The sequence below is a fragment of the Melanostigma gelatinosum genome, assembly GCF_949748355.1.
Source record: "Melanostigma gelatinosum genome assembly, chromosome: 11".
Taxonomy (NCBI): Eukaryota; Metazoa; Chordata; class Actinopteri; order Perciformes; family Zoarcidae; genus Melanostigma; species Melanostigma gelatinosum.
This window is the reverse complement of record NC_136644.1, coordinates 5,069,510-5,089,467: the sequence shown is the minus strand read 5'-3', so window position 1 is coordinate 5,089,467 and position 19,958 is coordinate 5,069,510. Positions and strand designations below refer to the sequence as shown.

At 42.2% G+C, this 19,958-nt stretch overlaps 1 protein-coding gene across 4 annotated transcripts in view; it reads left to right on the top strand.

The window, feature by feature from the left end:
- The window catches only part of prkcaa (protein kinase C, alpha, a), a 107,652-nt gene that overhangs the window by 71,603 nt on the left and 16,091 nt on the right, over nt 1–19,958 (top strand). For 2 of the 4 annotated variants that reach the window (XM_079279440.1, XM_079279439.1), the window contains exons 7-16: nt 414–548; nt 932–1,025; nt 5,540–5,569; nt 7,251–7,394; nt 7,527–7,700; nt 9,137–9,228; nt 9,510–9,572; nt 9,904–10,042; nt 17,526–17,606; nt 18,981–19,088. In XM_079279440.1, the coding sequence (XP_079135566.1) occupies nt 414–548; nt 932–1,025; nt 5,540–5,569; nt 7,251–7,394; nt 7,527–7,700; nt 9,137–9,228; nt 9,510–9,572; nt 9,904–10,042; nt 17,526–17,606; nt 18,981–19,088 (1,060 nt within the window). The remainder of the gene's footprint in view (nt 1–413; nt 549–931; nt 1,026–5,539; nt 5,570–7,250; nt 7,395–7,526; nt 7,701–9,136; nt 9,229–9,509; nt 9,573–9,903; nt 10,043–17,525; nt 17,607–18,980; nt 19,089–19,958) is intronic. The other 2 variants (XM_079279442.1, XM_079279441.1) reach the window with 1 other exon arrangement.

The window sequence follows — 19,958 nt, the reverse complement described above, 5'->3', positions numbered from 1 at the left end:
TTAATATGTTTATTGTATGCACCAAACACCAAGGTAAATTCCTTGTAAGTGAAAATCCTACTTGGCAATAAACCGTATTCTGAATTCTGATTTACCAAATACAATATTTCATCCTTAAACTTCAATTTTCTCTGGTCTGCACCTCGCTGTGTCAGTTGTCAGCGGTTGAAGCTATCACCACTGTTGGTGTTGTTACTTGAAAAAGGATTGAAAATGAATCATTTTACTGTTAGTTAATCCTACTAGCACTAACTAGTGCTGTCACAACTATGATTACCACTGCTTTCACCCTCACCACGAATGATAACATATAACACTTAAGTGCAGGGTTTTAGAAAGATATCACATATTCGATTTTAAATGTAATTGTGGCACAACATTCCACATAACCATCATGTCTCTGTGTTGCATAGCAAGCTGAAGGCGTCTGACAAGGACCGCAGGCTGTCAGTGGAGGTGTGGGACTGGGACCGGACCACTCGGAATGACTTCATGGGGGCTCTCTCCTTCGGCGTGTCAGAGCTCATGAAGGCTCCAGTCTGTGGCTGGTAACGCTCACTTCCATATCGCTATTGACCCTCACGGATACCGGTAGTTTTAAACTAGTTTTCAGTTTGAAGCCTATCAGCTATAAAACTCACTCACACTTCCCTGCTATGAAATATGTTGTTGAACACAAAAAGGCTTCATAAAAGTTTCATTATTCAACAAATTTTTTTTTATAATTGTTAAACAACAGTTATTCCACCAAACGTTTGGGTGTCAAATAGCTCAGAGGCTTCACCATGAACGATATTCAGGCCCAGCAGGTCAACCTCAGTGGAAGTGGAGTACCGGTAGTTACATTGAACTGAGGTTTTTTTTTTTAATCTCCCAACGTTTCCCTGTATGTGTCTTCCATCTTCCCTCTCTTCTTGTCTCTCTCTTCCAGGTATAAGTTGTTGTGCCAGGAGGAAGGGGAGTACTACAATGTTCCCATCTCAGAGGAGGATGACGGGAATGACGAACTCAGGGAGAAATTTGAGGTGATGATTGCGCTGAAATAATCACCATTGTCCTCTGTTTGTCCGTTTGTTGACTTGAATTACAATCTCGGCGTCTTGTCTAGAGTCTTTCATGTTCATTGGCGTAGTAGATGATGTGGTGAGTCTGTATTGGACACGGCCACCTATCGTCTTTCCTTTAGTCACTCTAACCTTGTTAATCCCATCCAGATAACCGTCCCATCCACTATAAAGCGTTGAGTATGAGTGTGCACATGGCTGGTCCAGCCATTCTAACCTCTAGAACGAGCATGCGTACTACAGCTTGAAATGATACCAAATGGTCACATCTCCTCAGCTGCAGCTGTTGCTTTATCAATGACATCGTGACAGCTGCAGCTTTCAAAGACCTCCTCGGCTCGCGGCCTCTCGAACGTTTGAGTTGTGCGTTCGTCACAGATTGTTAGCGTTTTGTTCCTTCATCAGAGAGATTCGTGTCTGGGGTTGAATCAAAGCAGCCCACCAAACAGCCTTTGATACGTCTTTTCTTCTTCAGCGACAGCTCTCTTTTAATCTACGAGACATTTTCTGTGACAAAGGCTTGATTGGTCGATGCCAGAAGTCATTTTGAAATAGTATTTAAGGAGTTTGTATCATTAGTTAGTTAATAAGCAGGCTAATGGCCTGGGGCAGTTGTTTCAAATGGGGTGAGATTGAAAACATTTAATTAAAATTTTTAATTTTTTAGCAATGCAACTTTTTTTTCTATTACAAGCAGTCGAATATAAACATTTGACTTTATTGGACTTTATAATGAATTGAACCCCGTCTATGATACATTATTTGTATATATATATATATATAAATATGATATTCTGAAACTCAAATTGAAGTTGCTCAGTGACGTGAAGTTTTAACCAGACAAATGTAGTACTTTTTCCATTTTAGAGGATAAATCGAAACCTTTTTTAAAATACATAATCATTGATCTATGATCAATTCTTATTTGCCCATTAATGTGAAGTTTTTCCTCTTAATTAGAACCTCCTTAATGATGATCCTACATGATTTATACAAAATTATTTTCCCAGTCAAACGGTTATGAAGTTCACTCATGATCGTCATCTTAACACCTGTCCAATCATGAAGTAAAAAGTGAATTGTACGAACACTATTGGAGTGTCTAAAATCATAAGTAAACCCACACACGTCTTCCTCTCAAATGCCTCCCAAACACACACACACACACCCACACATTGTACTGTACAAGACCCTTTTCCAGTGGAGGCCAATGTTGCCTTTTCCTTTATTCAATTCTCTGCATCGCTGTGTCCGGCCTGCTGAGAGGGAAGCAGCTCTCTTTGTGCTCTTCTGATTGCCTGCCTCTCAGTGGGAGACAAGGTCTCTGGAAGAGGCTTTTTACTGTTATTTCTCATGACATTTCTGCCACTCAGAGCTGAGCGTTGTGGGCTAAAAGGAGAAAGAAAGGAAAGGCTGAATACCAGAAATGTCATGGTTTTGGGATTGAAACCAACTATATTTTTGTAGGATGCATTATATTTTGGTGATAAAAGTCCTAAACTATGTCAATTGCCGTATCCCCTGTTGAGTTAGTTGGCCAAGCAGCTGCCGTTTATGAGAACGGGGAACATTTGTTTTCAGCTTAATGTCGAATGAATGACGATGACTACTGCCATCTTCATATGTGAGAGGTTCATCATGTCATGACGACGGAGTACAGAGAGAAGGAGTGAACAATAGGAGAGTCGATTAACGTCAGAGAAGAGCCCCGACCTTCTATCACTTCTCTGCTTTTGGTTGCCATAGGAACAGGTCCACAAGTACATAATATTCACCGAAATGGGAGGTATCACGGCTGCTTTGTGTGTCAGGGTTCAACAGCTGCTCTTTCACCCTGCTCACACTCACATGCTTGTTTCTGCAACTATGGTCCCTCTTGACTCTCCCAAATAAAAATAACAAATCAACCTCTATGATGTTAAGTTTGATGTAATACATATGTACAAGTACACAAAATGATCAATCGCCGTTAAGATTTTAATGTGTAACATGTTTATTTTTATTGTTTTCATCATTCTTCCTAAATGTCCTCACTGCAACATTACAAAAACATCTATTTCATACATTTTCCTTTTTTAATTCCTTAAATAACTTGAAAACATTTTCCTTCATTTTCGTAAAGCTTTGTGCATCATTCTAAATGTGGATCTAAAAATAAATAAATAAGGGATATCATGGTTTTCTCTGTTCCATGAAACATTTAGACCTTAACCTTAGATGTCAGTCTTCATACACAAAATATAACATCTTGTCTTTCTTTTGATGACAGTAAATTATATAATTTTGTAATTATTTTTCATGTCAAGATGTGCAATAACACTGTGTAGACATTTATCAGGCATCATATGACACATTGTTTTACATGAATCCAAGTTTTAGGTTTTAAAATGGTTCATCCACTTGACCTCATTGTATCCTTTTTGGACTCTACGGCCTCGAGAATGAGCCACGTTCTCTGTCCTTCCTTTTCATAAACCCCTCTGTGGTTCTCTCCCTTTTTTCCCCTCAGCCGCCTGCTCCCTCCTGTGTGCTTGGTGAGATTTGTACTGTACAAATGCTTCTTCATCCCGTGTCACACTGTCATATTTAATGCAAGAGTTTCTCTCCCTCTCTCCCCTTCTTGCCCCCCCCCCTCCCGCTCTCAGGATTGCCAAATTAACTTTAGTCTGAAGGTAGCCCTCTCCTCTCCTCTCATCTCCTCTCCTCTCCTCTCCTCTCCTCTCCTCTCTTGTCTTGTCTTGTTGTGGTGACATGGTCCTTCACCTCTCCTCATGTCTGATCATTTGTATGTGGTTACCAAGCTACTGCAAATAGATCCAATTTACTAACAATTTCATTGGGTTTTTAAAAAATACATTAAGAAAAACCAACAATATTTCTTTGATAAATGGATATTTAGTCACTGCTCTTTTTTGTTCTTGGAGGAACTCTGAAAATGTCAGCTTTTCTCTTTTACTCTACACTTTATTTGGATGATGGAGCCTTGGGAAAAGGTGAATTGTGTGTCACTTGAGAGTACATGAGCTCTTCTCTGTCTTCCCTGCTTCTAGTTCTTCAGAGGATTGTTAGTAAATCCTGACACTGTGCAGCTCACCAGTTCATTGCTGTCCATTCGTCCACACATGTGTCTTTGTGTTCTGTGCGTGTCTTGCCTCTGGGTCACTCTGTCCACATCGTGTGCGCTCACGTCATTGCTGCTGCAGGTGTAACCTGAGAGTATATGGTCATTCATTTCTCACTTTAGATTTACTGCAATTATGGACCACAGGAATATTTCACAATGGGAAAATGTTTTGCTTGATGAGGAGGAAAAAAACAACAGTTGAGACCACTAGATGTCAGTATTGAATTGATATGTAATACCAGACTCATCGGAACAATGAGCAACTGTTTTCCTGTGTGTGTGTGTGTGTGTGTGTGTGTGTGTGTGTGTGTTTCTTCCAACCCTCAAATTGTTACTTTTCTTCTTCTTCCTACTTGAAGACTTGATTTCCACACCACATTTAAAGGATCAGTGTGTAGTATTCAGAAGGATATATTATATATTAGTATCTTTTCATCAGTAAATAATCATCTGAAACTAAGAATCGTTGTGTATTTGTTCGCTCAGAAGGATCTGCTTATATCTACATAGGGAACGGGTCGTCTTTTCCCGCCATGTTGCGCCCCCGTGTTTCTACAGTAGCCCAGAAAGGACAAACCAATCACTGGCTCTACGGAGCCAATCCCGTTTTTTACGTTACCTGAAGGCAACCATACTTCTCTGACATGCTTGTAAAGGGAGGGGTGAGTGGAGGGGCGTTCAGCTGGATAAACTCTGCAACCTCGCCACTGAATCCTACACACTGTCCCTTTAAATTGTCGTGATTCTCGTCCACATTTGTAATTTCTGTTTTTCCTTTGTACACTTCATACCATTTTCTTGGTGGAGTACAGGTATAGGGTTTTTACATGGAATAATGCACATGGTGCTCAATAGAATTATCACTTGGTTATGGTGCTGTTGAGCTTTGACTTTTATTTTTTTTTCTCAGTTTCTGCTACAAGCTTATAAAAGAACGTTTCAGTTAAAAACAGATAGACCTTACTCTCTCCTGATACAGATGACTGCAATTATGAAAGTTAACATGAGGCCACGGGGCCAAGATGAGTGAAGGAGACTGATAGCAAAAACACTAACTTTTATAAGTATATTGACTAAGAAGCTGAATTTAACGTGGAATCTGTTACCTGATCCACCAGTACTGAGTTATGTTGTGCATATCTGGTTTGAATACATCATTGATTCTTCTGAAACATTATTCCAAAGGCTGAAGCGCCTTTTGTGTGTCATAGTAGAATTACTGCACATTTGTATAGCTGTGTGTTTGAGCTGCCCTCTGTGGACCAGCCCTCAACTATCTGTGTAAAAACACCCATACTCAAGTGTACTAAGTGCGTCGGCCCTCCTGGCTCCCTTCTCCCTGTGGTTTCAGGACCAAGAGGTTGTGGATAACTCTGATCAGGTGTGTCTGAGGGGGAGGAAGTAAGGCTGCTGCTCGCTCGGCCCGGGCGGGCTGTTCTTATTGGCTGAAGCTTACAGGTGTGCTGTGATCTGGTGCGGTCTGCTCTGCTTTGCATTTCTCTGCTGCTCTCCCAGATTTAAGAGCAGAATACGGTAGATGCCATTAACCAAACTAAAGCTGCTCAAGTTAAATGTCTATTTGTTCAGAATAGTGCGGAGTAGTCTTATAATGAATCCTGGACTTTGTGATGCAACCCTGAAAAGCCTTTTCTCCACCAAACTCAAGTTTTTGTTTTGGATTAAAGTCACAGATTTCTGTCAACGTGTAGTGTAGTGAATGCTAAAGAGACCTTTATTGGCTTACTTTCTAGTGAGGTGAGATTCCTTGTTACTCGCTCCAAATTTAGAGTCGGATCTTCCATAGCCAGGAGGCAGTAAGGACATTTCACAACTTAATGACAATGTGTTAGAGTCCTTGCATAAGCCAAGCTCCCTGTAGCATGTGGGTGTAGATTACACCTCTGGTGACGATGGATCAGCATGAGTTTGGATCTGTGTTTGGCCTTGGCTGAGTGTGAATACTGGACATGGCAATGTTGGTTGTGTTCTTGTGCAGAGATTGTTACTTAGAATTCATTCTCAGAAGTTGTTTTCTTGTCGGAGCATCTTGCTATACTGGGAGGTTACGCATGACTTTGGCATGAAGGAAGTGCACAGAGGAGAATCTTTTTGCATTTTTATGCAAATACAAGTGGACATGAGAGACTCTTGTCTGGACCGGACATGCGTGCACACAGCAAAGCCACACTGTGGCATCCTCAACTTTACTGCTCTCGCAGCCATACAACTTTCAATGGGAATCAATCCTCAGTGCAGTTGTGAGACTTTTTTACACTTTGCCTTTACCACACAATTACACGTGATCACAGGATAAAAATGTCCCTTCGACATACATGTACTGCTGTATTGATGTTTTTAATACAAATTGCAAAAAAGGTTACTGTAACAGTTTGTCATCATTCACACTTTTCCTCATTTAAACCAACAATAACAGCCAGTACTGAGGTTTCAATCCTTTTGAATTACTTGTAATATATTTTAAGATGGCTGGGTCACAGCTCATGCTGCTAATTAGTCAAAAAATGTGACGAGATGAAAGAAAGAAATGTCAATGTGTCCTCTCGTAGGGTTTAGGGGTACACTTTATCAAATTGCATCTGTTTGTATGGAGCCATTTTTGAGAGTGTGTATGCTCCACAATGGCACCGCAGTCTCATTTCACTCCATTCATTTTGAATTCTGCTTATCAGTCAGTGTATTGGGGCTTGAGTGAGCAAATGAGCAGTGTGAGTGTGTGAATATCTACATATATATATTTGTATATATAATATATATATATACAAAATAAACAAACAAACAAGCAGGGAAATCGTATTTGTTGGTCTGGAAGATTTTCTCACTTTGAGAGGAAACCACCACAAATAAGCTTCGTCCGGGTTTATCAGTGGTTCAGTATCTTTGAAATTTGATTCGTGCAGTAACTTTTAAAACAAAGTCCACATATTAGGAATTCAGGAACTCGTCATCTTGTCTGAACAACACAGTGAAGCTTTTTGTTGTGTGTGTGTGCATTTTTTAAGATGTGTATCTCTTACACACCACCTTTTGTTCCCTGAGTGCAGAAAGCCAAGCTCGGCCCAGGTAAGAAGGTGATCACCGAGACGGACGGCAGCCACTCCAGCCAGCCTCCCTTCACCAGCCTGAACCAGGTCAAACTCACCGACTTCTCCTTCCTGGCTGTGCTCGGGAAAGGGAGCTTCGGGAAGGTGAGGCAGCTGGGAACAGCACAAATATAAATACACTCCAAGTGTCACTGGCAATAGACACAACGCGAGCTAAAGGAGCAAGAAAGAGTTGGTTAAACAGAGCTGTCATCTTTTCCTACTGTCTCTCTGCAGGTCATACTGGCAGAGATGAAGGCCACCGAAGAGCTGTACGCAATAAAGATCCTGAAGAAGGACGTGGTGATCCAGGACGATGACGTGGAATGTACCATGGTGGAGAAGAGAGTCCTGGCCCAACAGGACAAGCCGCCCTTCCTCACATATCTGCACTCGTGCTTCCAGACGGTGGTAGGTGAAATGCTCCTGGACACGTATCAGGAAAAGGCACTCCGGGTCATGTCAGGTCCGATTAATTCATGAAGGGGCTTTTAGCTAAACGGCTTAGTCATGAAAAAAAGAGGGAAAAGTAAACAAACAGACCCTAATTAGAAGGCTGTGGTTTGTGCCTGTGTGTGTACACAAAAGCATGTCTGCACATGTGTATTGACTTTGAGTCATTCCAAAACCAGACAACACAACCTGGGAGCCCATACTGTATGAGTGAAAAGACATGTCCTTGTAATGTAATATGTGTATTTCCAGCACTCACACACTCACATTGTTCTTATATGAGAACAGACGCACACAAAAAACAACAAGAAATGTGTCAAAATTGGTGGAGCGAAGGCTGAGAAGTATTGACTTTTAATCCCAAGAAATGATCAAGCGCCAAAACCACTGGATTCTTAATTTCCTTGAATGTAACTTGATATCGTCTTCCCGGAGACTCTCCCTGCCTCCCTCAAACATGCGACGTCTCCAAGCCCAAGCTGAGGTAACCCTAAGGACAATCACGGCTATTTCTCAGACATGACTCCCGCTCTCAGTAAACTGATCTGCATGTGTTAAATTGGTGCAGTTCCCCTTTAACAACTGGTGATGAAATTATTTAAACTCAATAAAGATCTACAAATTGTAGCCATGCGAATTTTTCATGCCCCACTCCTCCATTTCAGTGACAATGTGAAAGAAATAGACTTTTTCCCTAATCACAACGCCTCTGGGTAAATTCATTGGTTTGTGCTGGGTGGAAAATAAACGTCTATTAGCGGTTTGATTTCTCACAGAGGCCAAGCTGAACTATAGCAGCTGATTAGGGCACCAGCAGGCTGACTCAGAAATACTCAGCTTGGCATCACTCATGGCATATTCATGAACGCACACACACACGGTTCACAGTTCATTCGCTCACATGCAAAAACACAAAGACAAACGTACTCTCACACTTTCACAACCTCTCTAATGTTTTCCCAATATCTTTGCAGACTTTTTGTTAACAATAAAATAGTCTTGCCAGTGCTTTTCTATTAAAATGTGAGGGACTCTCAAGACCAAACTTGTCATGGGCAGTAAGGGACCAGCACGACCAGACAAAGAGAATGTCCCCTGACAGATGTCTGTGTTGAGTGTTTTCTTTTTCCATGAAGCTCCTTGTTGTGACCTTTTTAGGTCACCTTGTCATGGAATGTGTAGCAGGAACGATAGAGTGACTCAGACGGCAAGGTTAGGGGAGCCTGCAGCACGGAGCTGTTCAGAGCACTGGCAGTGAATATAAATGTGTAATTTAACAGCTTTTATTGAACTTTTCAGGCATTTTTTTTGTTGTGCAAAATAGTTTCATAGACGTTTCATATTTTTCTCTCCCTAAACCCTCTCTTCTATTCCCTCTATCTCTGTGATTAAAGGACCGTCTGTACTTTGTCATGGAGTATGTGAATGGCGGAGACCTCATGTACCATATCCAACAAGTGGGCAAGTTCAAGGAACCTCAGGCAGTGTAAGACATGTCAATTTACGAGCACTGTGTCGTGAATCATTTCCTACTTTCTGCTACTATGCTTGTTTTAGTTTGAGATATATTATTTTATTCTTCTAAAACCTCGTTGTGTCGGGCTAACGAGGTAAAAAATGAAATTGTACGCTGCGTTGTTACTGCAGCAAGTAGCTACCGCACTAATATGGCCACCTTGTAAAAAGCCTGACATGTCTCATGTAATTATTTCTAAAATACAGCAAAGTAAGTTTCCTTGTGTTTGAAGTCTGTGGTTTATATTGCAGGTTCTATGCAGCAGAGATCGCTGCGGGTCTCTTCTTCCTGCACATTAAAGGAGTCATCTACAGGTGGGTGTTAACTAGTTAATGCAGCAACAGATTCAGGGGCTGCATTTAAACTAATAATTACACATTTTGTGACATAAATGAATTAAAAACAATTAAAAAGCAGATACAATGCAGTAAAGAGTCGTCCTAAACTAAAAGCTCTTGCATTTGTTTTGAAGCATCAAGCGTTTTATTAGCTCTTTCTTGAAGTAGCAACTGGAACTTGTTTGTAATAAATAGTGTAAGAATTAGTAGTATTTAGGATTGGGATTGAGAGCCACCTGCTGAAACAAATTCAAATCGAAAAGTCAACATCTCCAAGGATGTTTAGACCGTCTGTGTGCTTCCTCAGGGATCTGAAGTTGGACAATGTGATGCTGGACTCGGAGGGACACATTAAGATTGCTGACTTTGGCATGTGTAAAGAGAACATGTCAGAAGGAGTGACCACACGCACCTTCTGTGGCACTCCCGACTACATAGCCCCAGAGGTAAGGCTGAGCGTGGAGAGATGTGTGTGCGTGCTTGTTCCTGATGCATGAGGTCATCTCTGTCACTGTCTGGTCTCAGCCTCTGTCACCCTTGTGACCCAGATTAAGGTTACTGCCTCAGGACAGATTCCCCCCCCCCCCCCCCCCCCACACACACACACACACACACACACAAGCGCTCTCTCATGACATAAGCATACCAGTGTGACAGACGCCGAGTGTGTCCGCTGGCAAGTCCAAATTGAACCCGACCATACGTACAAGCTGGGGTCTCAGTGTGTCCCAGTGCGTTTTCTCCTGAGCAAGTTCAATCCAATTTGCCAAGACGGGTACTTCGGTAGATACCTGCTTGTTTTTGTCCTTGTTGACTGGCAGCTACGGCTGTCCTCAACCAAAGAAGTTCTTAGTCGACGAACACTCGTACGATTTTGTCAATTTTATCAACAGATCTGTAAAACTGGTTGATCCCAAGGAGGATTTAATGGTATTAGTCCACTACATTACACACTGTATGCCCATTTATTAGCCATTTCAGTGCCAATTGTTACTAACAAGTCTCTGGTTGTTCATCAACTGATGTGGCAACATGTGTATCACTTAGACTGGATCCACGTCCAGTGAATGACCCGGCCCTCACTCATGGTAAGAGGTTCAGACAGGATGATTGACTGACTGGATGGTTGACAAGCTCACTGATGAGTATGGGCTGACTGTCGTTGGAAATAGCTCAACCCAGTTTTCAATATGAGGCGTGTTTCAGTACCATTTTCAACCTTACTTTGCTGTGCATCAACCAGAGATGGGACAAAGTCATTGGTTTGCAAGTCACACGTAAGTCTCAAGGCACTCAAGTCCTACGCCAAGATCCAAGTCTAGATTTACACAAATCAGGAATGGCTTTTAAACAACAAATGGTGGTAATACTACTGACGGCAAACACAATTAAATGTTTCAATTTAGTCATATATATTAAGACATTGATGGATTTAAAGACACACAATAATCTATGAGTACGCTTGTTTTTTTCCCTGCATTGTTATGATTGATTTAAAACCACGACCAAGCTGTTGGAGCAAGCAATGACATAAATAAATCATCTCAAAGAGTGCCATTCCCCAGTGACTTACGAAACAAACGTTCTGCCATGGGATCTGGAAATCCGGCTAAATCTCTAGCTGTGCTGTCAGTTAGTTGCTTCTATTTAATGGTGGGCTGGGTTATTGATTCCCTCTAAAAAAAAAAACCTCTGACAGACTGGGAGGTTAATTCTGCCCAACAGACTCTGGGTGAACATGCTGTGACCGTTCACAGTCAGACTGACACTAATGCGTCAGCCAGCGATGACACAGCAGGTGGTGGGAGCGGCTTCTGTTTCCATAGCACTGTGAGCCAAAGCACATATTGAATGTCACACACACACACACACACATGATGTCACACAGTCACTTGCATGGCAGTATCACATGCACACACAGTTTCTGCATAGATATCTGTGCACATGCATTCCTTTAATACACACACAAACCCAGTCATGCACACACTCAACAACACTCCTGAGTGGAGGCTGACATTAAAATTGTCTGACAGTGGTGATATTTCCAGAGACGGTCGAGGGGAAGTGCTCCTCAAATTGTGTGTGACAGAAGGACCGGGAGAGATTATCGTATCAAGTTTTGTCATTGGCCTTCGGTCCGTCTCTGAAATTTGAAAACAGTTACCAAATGTTAGGGTTTACCGTTACGGGTCAGTGGTTCGGGAAGAAAATGTTTTTTGATTATTTGGATCCAGCGCGTTGAGAACCACCGTAGAGTGCTGCAGGAATGAGTCCTAAAACCTGGAGATGAGTTAGCATTGTTGCACTTCCGGTTGCCTCGTCTCAAAGTAATACATTTTTTTTTGGTTAGATATCCGAAGAGATTTTAATGTTTTGCTTTACGACATAAAATACGTCGGTAAATAACCCACCCGTGAATTTTGAAGCTTTTAAGTGTCTTAAAAAAGTCAGGTGCTATCAAGTGGCTGAATTAGACATGTCATCTCGCCACTTCGTGGAAAATGGCATCGGCTTTTTTTGTCCTAGGAACCAGTGCGATGCCAACTTCCTGGGTTGGCCTAAAAAAATATGTCATCCCTGCAGCTCTCTATTACTGACACCAGAGGTGTTAAGCACCTGCCGCTCTGAATGAGGAAAAACGCACATGCAATATATTTAGTTTTTATATGAGCTGCTATAGGGAGGTCACTTCTGAAATATAAATGTGTTTTGGGGTTTGTATCTCAGCATGTGTGAGATAGCTGTGAGATGAGAAATATTTTTCACACACACACACACACACACCTGCCCATATGCTTATAACTCTATGAGGGAGTAGAGGTGGCCGCACATACACACACATGCTGAAACACAGTTTACTCCGACCTATATAGCCAGTCATTGGGAGCTCCTGTCTGGGAGGAATGCTCACACTAATGTGAATTTACACCTCAATGATTTTGACACAGAGAGGAAGAGATAGCGGGGAAGAGAGAGAGAAGGGAGGAAACACAAAGGCGACATAAGGTATTAACTGTGAGGAAAAGAGCAGAAGGGGACAAGAGCAGCCAGACACTGAAGGAGAGAGGTAAAAAAAAAAAAGCAGGGATTGAAATGAGAAACAGCGATGTTTGGCTGTCTGACACGGGCCATTTCCCTCTACGCCCTAGTTGGTCCCCACTGCAGTGTGGCATTAGGAGGCTTAGGTGTCCACGTCCCTGCTCACTAACTCTATGGGCTGAAACAGTGTTTGGGGTGTTTGTAAGGATGATATAGTTCAAATTCAGTCATTGAAGAAGTGCTGCTACTGCCGCCGAGCTGGTGTTCCTCCTCAAAGTGGTACTGTGTTAAAATACAGGACTGTAGGAGCAGAGTAGGGATTTCCGCTTCCATAGACCTGTCAATCACAAGGTAGCCCCGCCCTAAAGCATACCCTGCTGTATCGTCTATTTGACTCTAAATGGACCAGAATGAACATCATGCTGTATTAAAGAAGATTTGAAACTGTCGATTGAGACCATAAACTCATGTTTACAATGTTTGCTGAGGTAATAAATCAAGTGAGAAGTAGGGTCGTTTTTTCATAGACTTCTATACAATCAGACTTATTTTTTGCAACAAGAGGAGTCGCCCCCTGATGAAGTTTAAGGTGCATCATTGGGTTCATTTTTCAGAACTTGAGTTTGCCACCTGCCTACTTCCAAGGTGCATGGAGAAGAGGAATCACTTGTGTGCAGAACAACTTTATTGTTAGACTTTATAATACAGATACTTTCACAATCAGCATTGAAAAGTCTGAGGACTAGGAATAGCAACCCTGAGTCACCAACAGGGAGTTGAAGTCTGGCAACACGCCTTTGCAGTGGCAGCTCCAATTTTAAACTCTTCACCAATTACCCAGAGTTCAAACCAGTGTTTTCAGATCAGCGGTATTAGTATTCCTGCAAAAGCTGCGGTTGGAAAAGTGACTGTGATGTGAGAAACAGTCAGGGGTGAAGAAGGAGGTGAGAAAGAGAAATGAGACGGAGACGCAGAGAGCACGAACATGCGAGCATCCTGAAAAAGTTGACTTCTCTGCCAAATTATTATTATTATTATTATTAAAAGATCCAGTAATTCGTGAAATGCCTTGATGATATCCTTTCCTCTCCTCTCTGCCTACGGGTCTTTTCTCAGAAGCAATTTAGTTTAGACATCATACTACATGTGCACTCCATTGTATTTTTACTTCTGGGTTATTTTTCAGTGATGTCAGTGCGCAAAATAGATACACGATGCATGCAAATAAATATTTGACAACATGTTTGATAATACATCATATGCTCCTGTAGTTCAGTTGTGTTTTGGCATATGTAATGATGTATTATATATTGTCCTATATAAAACTATAAGGTATTCATCTATTATTTACGCTTCCTGTAGGGCCATATGGCCATTGAAGGAAAAAAAAAAAAGAATAATTCTGGAGCCCGAGGAAGGGGGTTATATTCCAAAAAAAACTAAATTTCCTTGATAAGTCGTAAAATGATGTGAAACAAAAACACGGAAATTCTAAGAGATTAAAGAATTTATGACACATTGATGAGAGATTGAAAAGTCATGAATCAACAAGAAAAAGGAGGATGTAATGAGAGATGTTATCAAGTTGCATTGTGGGTAATGAAAATCCAGGATTTTGGGACCTGACTCTTACAAGTTTATGGAAGTGCAATGCTAAATTTCATCAGTGGCTCTTTAAGTTGCACAATTCATCTTGTAAAAAGGTGCTGTTCATCTTCTGTGCGACATGCAGTGTAGGGCGCTCACGGAAACCCCAAGGCTGCTCATTACTGGCTGTTTTTGTTGTTTTTTTATGATTGGCAACACACATTTCTCTATAGTGAGTTCACTTTTTCAAAGCTGTCCAAACAGTATCGGGTGCTACAGATATATAGATGAACAGTGCTGGTCAACCCCTGTCTCGGGGTCGTCATCCACATCACACCGCATGTCCTTTCTTGCAATACAGCTGGGAAGGAATATTTTAGCATTCCCAAAGGAACCCCGTCAATCCTCTGCAGACATGTCGAGACATGCAGCATTGTTACGACCTGGCTGCAAGATCAGGGAGACAAGACGAGCGATAAAAGTAATGAATAGACATTTATTTCACGAACAAATAACCAAACTAAACAATCAAATGAAACAGCAGTCGGGCAGAAGGAGAGAGCACTTGATGTCTTTGTCAGCCCCGTGCATGCAGCAAAAGCAGGCTATGGGTGGCAAGGGCAGGAGGTCACAGCAGCAACATTACGCAGCGCTGTGCACGATGGCCTGAAACCGATCTGAACACACTCCTTTTTTTTGTCGCTGAACTCCAATTGTCCTCTCTGTTTCTTCTTCTTTTTTCGCTTTACTTTCACTGACTCTAAATCCGACTCTATCACCCTCCTCTGACTTTTATGTCTCTCTCTGATAGAGGTAAAATAATAGCATTTTTAAAATTTATTTCTGGATTCTATAGCCGTTTCTTTTTCTCGCTGTCTTGATCTTTTCTCTCCTAGCATTAATGACCAAGACAAGCCAATTTACACTTGTAGATGTTGAGCAGGTAATGCTTGTCAAGTTCACCATCTTGGTTTAGAGGTGTGGCATACGAAACAGCCGAGGCTGATGTATGTCAATCATTTTGCTGGTATTTCCTGATAATAAATAAACAATTTAAACATATAGTGTCGTTAGTGTTGGGAAAGAAATGTGTCTGATCTCATTGTTTTTCACACCATCGGACTTTCCTCCTCAGCCGCTCCCTTCCTTTTCCTCCTCTCGCTCTCCTTCACTCTGTCCCTTTCCATCTCTCCTCATACCCGTGACACAAACCGCCATAAGGCTGTCGATCTCCTTGCTGCATGCTTTCCATGCTTTATTCCCTCACTGGGCATCTTTCCGCAGCACAGACTGTGAGGTCTAATCTCAGTGACACGCCACGACAAATGTGCCACATTAGGTCCTCGATGACGAGCTGTCCAACGTTGGCCTGGTTCACCGTGTCATGGTAACAACGTTTCCTCTTAGCAAACCAGTAGAGTGTTAATCGATGGGACTCTCCTCATTAAAGATATGTTCAATGTGTTAGGAGGTGAGAGACCCAGAGCTGGTAAGTATTTGTGTTTGCCAGCGTGGTTGTTTCAGTTAACAAAGGAGTCGTCCCTTCTCACACATATCTTCAGAGGGCCGAGCTGTATTCATTTGCAGCTGTCAGGCTGCAGGTCGGCGCGATTCCTGCAGAAAGCTGGATTTGAACAGGCAAAGCTTAAGATTTCAGCCAGAGGTTTCCCTCACCACAGACTCTTTGACTCTCGAGCTAATTAAAAAAGCATTGAGGCAAGATAACGGCAGTGGGCTTTTCTCAGCTGCGTCTTCCGTCTTTCCGACCAAAGAACCAAGGAAAGCCGAGGATTAAGGCTCAGCACTAAATAAATACTGAATGACTTCAACCATGCAGTCTAAGATGAGCTGAGACGAGGAGGAGATCTACGTTGCTGGTCATAAATAATTGACTTTGTTGTGGTACCTTTACTTTCCTTCTGCAGTTGTTCCACTCCTTTGCTTTGGCCCTCCAGATCACTGGCATTCAGCTCTGTTCAGGGAGGAGGAGAGAATGATGGTTCGAGTAAACAAATCAAACGATTGGTTGAAAGCATTTAGAATTTTATATACAGGTTGCAGCATTGTGGAAGAAAGCGCCTGGCCTCGTGGTCTTTTTTATGTAATAGAAATCATGCAATAGAAAGGCAGAAATTCAACAACGCACAGAAACTCTTTATCTTATTGATACATGGATGAAATATTACACAGGTATTGATTATACATATATACAGTATCTAATGTGGTACAAACGAGTAATGCACCTGTGAAGCCTTTCTTCAGTTTATCCAACTGTGTCCATATAGCTTCTCCATCGTGCTGTCAGCGACTGTCTGCACATCTGTGCTGTACACACTCGTACACACTCATACACACTCGGTACACACTCATTTCTCTGTTCGTCCAGCACAGCCGTCATCTCTCTGGGCAGAGTGGAGCTGTCTGCTTCACCCCGAGTGTATGTGATGGCAGTGAACCCCTGTCCCAGCACATTTGCCTCAGACAGGCAGCAGTCAAGCAGTACAAGTAAAGCAACCCTCATCTTTGAGGAATGTAGAGCTGTGCAGAGGTCAGATGTTACTCGGCACTGTACTCTATATATGTACGGTACTGTATGCGGGCCTGAATTGCACATTTGCACATGGCTGCACCAATTGCTGTTACACGGAGGCTTCAGAGAAATGCTTGGATGTGTAAGTGGACAGTATGTGTGTCTCCTGCATGGTGTAAATAGGGTGGAAGCGGGTGAAACCATTAACCCCGGCCAATGTCAGAGAACCCCACGGGAAATCCTTTTGTTCCCGGACAAAATGTCACAGTTGAGAGAAGCTTAATTCCTAAGATATCCAGTGGAGATTTATGTGCTTTCTTCACTTCCTTTTCCTAATGATATGCACTTTCAGCTCTGACGGAGGTAACAGAATATAGCATGAGTAGCGAAACTTGTCATGGATGAATAATGTACGGACATATTTATAGGATATGTGACAAGCTGCATATTTAATCTACAGATCCAGAGGGATTGGCGTGTGTTGTGATTTAGACCAGTGGGTTGGAAAATGTCTGCATTTTTGAGTCAGCTAGCCGGCTGCTATAGTGTGCCGATATGAACCCGGTAACCCACTTTGCTTCTTTTTGTTTGTGTCCTGAGCTGAAAGAAGAACATATTGGGTTCCAGTTGTGTACATTTTAAATATGCATTTCTTCTAGTCTCTCACTTGTAAACAGATGAGTAGATACTGTACTGCAACGGTGTCTGATGAATTTAAAACATTAGTTGTTGAAGTTAGGCTGAACTTCTGATCCTTTGCTCTTCCTCCACAGATCATTGCATATCAGCCCTATGGACGCTCTGTAGACTGGTGGGCATATGGAGTTCTGCTCTACGAAATGCTGGCAGGACAGGTGAGCGGTGCACACACATACACGCTGTACTACTTATGCAATTGCCTGCTGCAGATTATGCCGACAGCTTTACACACACACACAAGTTTGCTCACAGACTGCTCACACCCACATTATTCCCACATTCAAGTTCCCTAGCAGCAAGGCTCTACGCAGGCCCAAATGTACTCAGGTGCTGCTTCTTAAAGACTCTCCCACCAGCACTAATAATACACATTGACATATATACACACAACCCCCCCAATCTCCCCTTCCAGTTATAGGGCACATATCCTATTTGGTGTTACCTTTCGCCGTCTTTTAGGTTAGGTCTGGCTGAACAGACGTCAGATTCGCTCACACTGGCTGGGCTGTGTGACTTTGATTGTGATTGTAATTCGACGTGGGCTGGAAGCTTCCCAGACCTCTGTAGCCCGCCCTCACCGATGCTTGACACAAGGGCTCGAGGCTACGTTAGCCACTGTTGAGCTCCAGCATGCGGCTCTGCATGCATTTAAGTGTCTGTATTTGTGCACGAATTGAGGCGATTCAGTTTTCTCTTTTCTTTATATTACCTCGAACCCATTTGGGAAGCTTACTTTTCCACTGTTTCTTTTGGGGTTTTGTTTCACTAGCATAGCGTTAGCCTAACGCTGATTCATCTCTATTTGGAGGTTACATCGAAGCAATGTGTACTCTTCCAGATTAGCTGCACGAGCACGAGCTATTTATGATAACTATGCAGTCTGTGCTAAACACAGAGGTCTCAACGTCAACCTAAACCCACGTTGCATTGGAAGTTTTTACCAATTCGGATGTTCCTTTCCGCCGTCCCTTCCTGCCTTGTGTGAAATCGGGTAAAGAGGGCATGACGCAGACACGAAGGGGCCAGTGAAGTGGAAATGACGAATAATTCATTTTGTGGACTGTCAAAACACCCACATTATGGTTACTGATGAGAACCACCCAGTGAGCAGGGGGGAAAGCTGGGTCATCCACTTCATTTGCCCTACAAGGTCTTCCTGTGAAACAATCTCTACTCTCTTTCTTGTTTTCTCTTTCTCATGTCTGTGGTTTAGTGTTCTCTCTCTCTTTCTTCTTCTCCTGTATTCGTCATCTTTGGCACCCATTTCGTCCTGTTTTTCTGCCCTCTTCATCTTTATTCATTAGAGAAAACAGTTTTTCACTTCATTTGGTCAATTTACCTGTCATGCAGAGAGGGCGCAAATGACAAAAAAGAAACGAATGCACCGCTGCTGGATCCCCTTCGTTCTACACATTAGATTTAGTAGTAAAATAAATCGTCGAAGAGAACCGCAACAATTGATCCATCCACTGTGGGAGACGGATGAAAACACCATCAACACTCTTCGTGTTATCTCCTTTCACCCCCAGCCTCCATTTGACGGCGAGGATGAAGATGAGTTGTTCCAGTCCATTATGGAGCACAACGTGTCCTACCCCAAGTCCCTGTCCAAAGAAGCTGTCTCCATCTGCAAAGGGGTGAGTGCATGTTCAGTGAATAATCAGCGAATACATCTTTTTCCTTTATTAACCAGTTTTGTCAAGCAAAATCCATAAACAAGATGATAGGTGAGATTCATGAACAGTTAACATTGTAATCTCCAATCTCCCCATTCAGTCTCTTGTCCTGTTTAGCTGGGACTCTTTCCCCCTGAAGCTTTTCCCACCTGGGTTAAAAATCAGTGAAATCAGCATTTTTTACGCTCTGTGTCTTTCACGATCTTCACTGAAGCCAAAAATAATTCTTTGTGTAAGAGGGCTGCACGCCCTTACTGCCAGTTCAAAACGGACAGACTGCATAACACACTGCTGGAAGGCTTTTCTTAGCCTGGAGGCAGACTTTCTAACATATGGGAAGTCTAGCTCTATTTCCTGTAAGAATGACCTGTCGGCTTTTTTAAATATTGCCTGGAAACTCATCTACAAGTTCCCTCTCCATTTTCCCACTCAGTTCTTGTGTCTGTGACATTTACATTGTTAAAGGAGTGAACCTATCCGGTCATCCAACATACTTCTACAAAGGAGCTCAATGAGCTTGGTGTTTTCAACGTTTATTGCAAATATTTTGTAGCCATTTTAATAACGTGTGTTGTTCTACAACACTACTTTCCAGCAGCATAGTAACAATGTTTTCATTTTGTTTAAGTATGTGAGTTTTGACTGTCGAAAATTTACACCAGTGTACAAGAATCATTTCCAAAGGTGCCCTGGGCTGTGATTCACATCAAAGAGTCATTTGTCACAGCAATTGACCACTAGAACGCATCACAATGAATGGTATTAAACATATAAAACCTGCAGTATACAGTAGTTATAATAAATTCTAATTCTAATCCAAAAACTGGATTG